The sequence below is a fragment of the Prorops nasuta genome, unplaced genomic scaffold, assembly GCF_024137725.1.
Source record: "Prorops nasuta isolate Cenicafe-Biocafe unplaced genomic scaffold, Cenicafe_Pnas_1.2 PNAS00023, whole genome shotgun sequence".
Classification (NCBI taxonomy): domain Eukaryota; kingdom Metazoa; phylum Arthropoda; class Insecta; order Hymenoptera; family Bethylidae; genus Prorops; species Prorops nasuta.
In genome coordinates this window covers 2347586-2353941 of record NW_027116820.1, presented here as the reverse complement: position 1 = coordinate 2353941, position 6356 = coordinate 2347586, and the positions used below count along the sequence as shown (strand labels likewise).

Genomic DNA, 6356 nt, shown 5'->3' with positions numbered 1-6356 from the left:
TCACAGTTATTTATAAATCGGTATATTTCAGTACCACAAATACTAAGCGTTTTAAACAACTCGTGTATCAAAGAAATTTAGATTATCAAAGAAAAAAAATGTTTACAAATACTAAGCGTCTCTAAAACTAAGCGCTTATTGAAAAAATCTACCGAATATGGACGAATATTTAGTACAATACCGGCGAAACCATGTTTGTGTGTGTTCAATATTATCTAGGAAATTTCCGTCTACTTATAATGATAATTGCTGTCTTGTTTTCAAATTTTTACATTTTCAGCCCTGCATTTCCGAATGTTTCACCGATTATAAGGCCCATTGTACGATAAAAAATCGGGTATCTTATGTACTAGAGAGCGCTTAAAAATTTAAAAGATTGCTAACCACAATTTACGATTATAAGATTTTTGCTTATTATGATGCACATGAAACAACAGACATCGTATTCTGTAACTTTAGCATTAATTTTTGGTGTCAGTGCTGACCGAAAACGATACATATATAAAGGTACGCATTTATCATTACATGTTCCGATATTTATCGATAACTTTGGCCTAATGATATCGAAATTTATCGATAAGATTTTCAGAATTTGCCTACTGATTTCTGATCATATCGCTGGCCTTAAATGCGAAAAAGCAGAAAATTAATGTTTGCCAACTTTTTAATGCAAAATTAACAGTGGTTTTCTTTTTAGATTGGTAACAATTATTAAGTATATCTAATCCACGATCTCTCCTTTGATTTCAAGATAACCGGCTCTTTTCGATCACAGTGCACGTGCTCGGGTCCTTCCAGATCCTTCTTTTAGACGGCCATTTTAGACGTTTATCAATTTGCGAAAAGTGTTCCAAAGTTTTGCGAATGATTTATTTTGCAGTGATTACAGTAAATCATCAAATTAAATAATGTATGCGCTAGTATTATTCTCCGATGGTGTTTATTATGTCTGTAAAAAAACTGATATAATAGTAAAAACAAATAATACATCTATTAAATACAAGAATGGAAATCGCTATTACGGAGAAGTAATCAGCTATGATGGTACGTAAAGAAATTAAAATAAAGAGCATCTTATTTTTTATTATGGTTCGTTTATATTATGTTTAATTAATGAAAAATTCAATTATATATAAAAGTCAAGTTATGAAAACTGCAATGTGTGTCAGCAAACTATAAAATTGAACCATAGTAAAATGGGCTGCATATGCTCTATTAATACTCAATTGCTAATTTGTGATTTAAAACTCTTTACAGATTCTTACAATAAGCTACAAAAGATTAAATTGCACTTGGAAAATCAAGGAGCGAAGAAACGTTACAATAATAAAAGTAAGTGAAAAAAATCAAATTAAATTCCTCTTTCATATTTTCTAAGACCTATGAAGTGTATTTACAAATTTAATGTAGCTATCCCAGAAAATCTGTAACTTATTTTAAAAATGATCCAAATTATATGCATGCAGAGACTCAATTGAAATTAAGAAATTTAACATTCAAAATAACATTTTGTGTAAAGTTTGAAAGTACAGGAAAGTGTTGATAAGAAATAATCAATATAGGGAATATTTATTATTTAATATATGTTTTCTAGATGCAATTCAAGTGACCAAAGACTTTGAAAATAAGGATAATAGTAAATCATTAAAAAGGAAAAGGCCAGTAACTCACAATAAGAAACTGACAATAAAATTCAAAAAGATTGCTGGTAATATATATTTGCATTCTTTTCAACACTAATAAATTTATTTCTTACTGTTTATTTTCATTATTTTGAACAGCAGCAATTAGAAAATTCACTTTTATCTTACTTGTTGTATAGCAAAATTGTTTTTAGCCTCTGACTCCACAGACCTATCGAAAGCTGAAAATTCAACTTCTACGAAGGATAGTAATTGTATTAATGGAGAAATCAGCAGCATAAATAAAACTAATAATGGTCACTGTGATATTCAGAAAGCAGGTATGAATCATTTTGAACTAGTACCTCCATCAAATACATGCCATTGCTGAAACGGTTAACTTACTCCTTGTATAATTGTTTTTGATTTAAATAACTTCCTCATAGTTATGTAATTCATTAAAAAAAGAAATTTTTATTTTTGCAGAGTGTATTACTTCTATTGTCACTAAAAATTGTAGTGAAGAACCACAGTTCATTGACAGGAGTGACAATCCAGAGGGATTTGAAAGGAATAGAAATTTGAAAATTAAGCCAAAGGGAGCTAAAGGTAAGAAATTTTCATTCAACGCTAATATTGATTACTTGTAATGAATTTAAAAATATACATTTGGCCTCTAAATTGAAAGAGACCATGATTTCTCCAGTGGTTAATAGACAGTGCTTGTAAGGAATGATGAGTGTCTCCAAATAATCATTTTTATATTTTTTAAATAAAAATTACTTAAAAGGAATTTTACAAATTATTACTGGAGCACATTAACTTTGCCAAATCATTTGAAGATGCCATACTCTCTGTAATCCTGACTAAGTGTTACACTGAAATTCTTTTTATTATATTACAATAGTTGTCAATTTAATACTTTATGATAGATTATAGTACAGTCAAACTTTATTCGCTTCTGGTTATATTCATTCTAAACATAAAACAATTAGAAAATTTTCTTTTGCACTCTTCGTTGTATAGTAAAATTGCTTTTAGTCTGTGACTCCACAGACCTATCGAAAGCTGAAAATTCAACTTCTACGAAGGATAGTAATTGTATTAATGGAGAAATCAGCAGCATAAATAAAACTAATAATGGTCACTGTGATATCCAGAAAGCAGGTATGAATCATTTTGAACTAGTACCTCCATCAAATACATGCCATTGCTGAAACGGTTAACTTACTCCTTGTATAATTGTTTTTGATTTAACTAACTTCCTCATACTTATGTAATTCATTAAAAAAAGAAATTTTTATTTTTGCAGAGTGTATTACTTCTATTGTCACTAAAAATTGTAGTGAAGAACCACAGTTCATTGACAGGAGTGACAATCCAGAGGGTTTGAAAGAAATAGAAATTTGACTATTGAGCCAGAGGGAGCTAAAGGTAAAAAATTTTCTTTCAACGTTGATATAGGTTACTTTAACTTTTATAAAGCCATATTTGTATTTATACTTAATTCAATTTAACTATTTCAGAGGATCCAAAAAGCGCGGAAAATATTGAAATTATAGATAAATATAATTTATTGTATAATTTAAATAAATCTGAGGATAATTTGAAAGATTTAACTTGTGGGTCGTTTCATTTTGAAAAAAGTTGTATTATATTATATTTATTTTTAAATTCGCTTTTTTATATTTTCCAGAAATTCTTATAATTTTTTATTTTTTAGATTTAGAGGAATTTAGTTTTAATTGTAATCTATGGAGTGATTTTGATAATTTAATTGTAGCTGAAAATAATGACTGCACATTACCAGATAGATTATCTGACAACGTTCGGTAATACTCAGCATTTCTAATAATTGCTCTCATTTTAATAAAAAGGATTCTATTTATTTAATATATTTAAAACTGTTAATTTATAGAAAGGATCTTACTATAATCGAAGATACAGTAATAAGGAGCTCCTATAGAAACAGTGAAGAAGACGCATCATTTCCTCCGCAATTTTCACTGTCAAAAATACGTGAAGATGGTATATTAATTTTAAGGAATTGCTGTAACCTAATTAAATTAAATACAAAATATATTAATTGAATATTCTCAATCCTATAGAAACTTTGGAGAATGAGGAAAACACGTCCGATGTAGATAGTGATTCATCTTATAAACCAAGTACTTCTAATTCAGAAAATGATGAAAATTATGATCCCTGTAATAACAATTCTACACAATTTTCGAATGCCAATGAGAGCCAGAAGAATTCAACATTGGATCTTTCAACGTCGATAAATACTTCAAAATGTTTAGTTCCTAATGATGAACAAATGACTGTGGAAATAGCTAAATGCAGAACAAAAAAAGATTTTTGCATATATTGCAACTCAGAACAGACAAAGTTGAGTCGTCATTTAATGAGAAAACATTCGGATGTTCAAGAAATTAAAACGTTAATGCTTATACCTAAAGGGCGTCTAGAACGCAAACAAATTATAAGAAATATTCGTAAGAAAGGTCAATTTTTGTTTAACACAAATTCCTCCGTCAATACTGGAGAGCTCAAAGTTATGAGACGACCGAACAGCAAATACAAAAAAAATGCAACTGATTTTGCTGTGTGCCCAAGTTGTAGGGGAACTTATTCTAAGTCAAGTCTTCGCCACCACTTTAAAAGATGTAATAAAAAACATTTAAAAAATAGCAAAAATTTATTGTCCAAGTCTAGAGAAGTCGCAGGTCGCATACATGAAGTAGCATGCCGTATTTTAAAAAGACGTGTTTTCCCCACAATTAGGGACGATGACATATCTAAATGCATTCGATTTGACGAACTGTGCATAGAGTTCGGTAACAAATTGTGCGACAAATATAAGGATCCACACTTTTACGACATGATCAGGCAAAAGCTCCGACAACTAGGTCGTTTTTTAATTGAAGTGAAAAAATTAGATAATAATATCGATGATTTCTTTTCTGTGCTAACTCCATCAAACTATAAAATTTCCGTTCAAGCAATTCAGACTTTAGCAGGTATAAATGACGATAGAACGGATTTTAAAACTCCTTCTTTAGCTACCTCTCTAGGTACACTATTGAAACAAGTGTGTAAGAGGGCCATAACAATTTATATTCAAAGAGAAGATTAACAAAAACTAGAAAAGGCAGAGTGTTTTTTAAAATTGTTGAATGAAGATTATTCATCATCAATAGCAAGAGTTGCGGTAGAGACTCAATTTAAAAGAAGAAGACAAACTAAAAAAATTTTACCATCCAATCTTGATATTCAAAAGTTATTAAATTATATCACTAAACAAACAAAAGACTCTTATGATGAGTTAATAAATAAATTTTCGTTCAAGGCATGGAAAACTTTATCTGAATGCTGTTTAATATTTATACAAATGTTTAATAAACGTCGAGCAGGCGAAATCGAACGTTCTTTGGTAAATGATTTTGATAACTGTGAGCAACTAAGTGAGCAAACAATAGGTGAATCGTATAAGAAACTGAGTAAAGAGCAGAAAATTGAAGGATCTAAATATGTACAGTTTACAATTCGTGGAAAACTTGGCTCATCAGTACCAGTATTATTACATAAAAAAACAACATATAAATACTTAAAGTTAGTTTTAAGATACCGACAAGAAGCAAAAGTTAATCACAAAAATCCTTACCTCTTTGGTATTCCTGGCGTGCTGAAAGGGGATTATCGTTATTTAAGAGCTTATCCTCTTTTAGTAAAATATTCTGAGAGTTGTGGAATTTCGAATCCCGAGACGCTTCGTGGGACAAATTTAAGAAAGCACTTCGCTACAATGTGTTCTACATTGCAATTACGTGATGATGAAATATGCGATGTAGCTAATTTCATGGGTCATGCGGAAAAAATCCATAAAGAATATTACCGACAACCGGTTTTAAGCAGGCAAATATTGAACATTTCTAAACTGCTTGAAATTGTACAAGGGAAGAATGGAAGTAATGATGAAAGTGAAGATAGCAATAGTGAGTCAGATGATAACATTACTATAGATAAAACTGATGGTTAGTATTAATTTGTTAATATATATTTAAAAATTACATAACATATTTTTAATACCTTTTTATTTTTAGTTCATTCACATTCTCTTAATTCAAACATCGAACAAATTGATGAATCTATAGATTTTCGTGACAATTCTCTTGAGAGATCCAAAGAAACTAATGATAATTTCAACGTGAGCCCAAGTATACGCAAGAAAAAGCAGCCGGAGCAAAAGAAGAAGAGATCTAGTATGTTGAAAGACTGTTGTTTAATCATTTTATTGATAAGAAAGAAAATAATAAGTGCGATGAGTGTGAAAATCTTGAGAACTTCTAAATATTTTCAAAACTAAGTGTTTTAAACTACAAGTATTAAAAATACTTTCTAATAAGTTTAAATATGTATTAGATGGCGGCTTCAGTTTTACATTAAATGGAGTGATGAAAGTCATGTTAAGGTCATCTATTAGTTTTTAAAATGGAATACATATTTCTTATTACATGGTCTTATAACTATTATCTTTAGAGATTGTTAAATAACTATATCCATTTATCACTTCTTCTAGCCTTTTTCTAGATATTTCGATTAGAAGTTATAGAAAGGTGAGCGATGATGAGTAAGTTTCTGTAGCAGTCATGCACTTTATTTCAGACAAACCAATATCTAAATGCGATTTCAAATTGAAATATTAGTGAACAATAGGATGAATAATTAAAT

The 6356-nt window shown here is 29.5% G+C and overlaps 1 protein-coding gene across 1 annotated transcript; it reads left to right on the top strand.

The window, feature by feature from the left end:
* The first annotated feature begins 908 nt into the window (after window positions 1–908).
* LOC136781578 (uncharacterized) lies at window positions 909–6115 on the top strand. Its single transcript, XM_066740469.1, has 14 exons — window positions 909–1044; window positions 1258–1332; window positions 1595–1708; window positions 1838–1963; window positions 2109–2231; window positions 2679–2789; window positions 2935–3009; window positions 3149–3244; window positions 3346–3454; window positions 3541–3650; window positions 3731–4720; window positions 4826–5659; window positions 5729–5887; window positions 6048–6115. The coding sequence occupies exons 1-14, from the start codon at window positions 909–911 to the stop codon at window positions 6113–6115; spliced, it is 3126 nt and encodes a 1041-aa protein (XP_066596566.1).
* The last annotated feature ends 241 nt before the right edge of the window (window positions 6116–6356 follow it).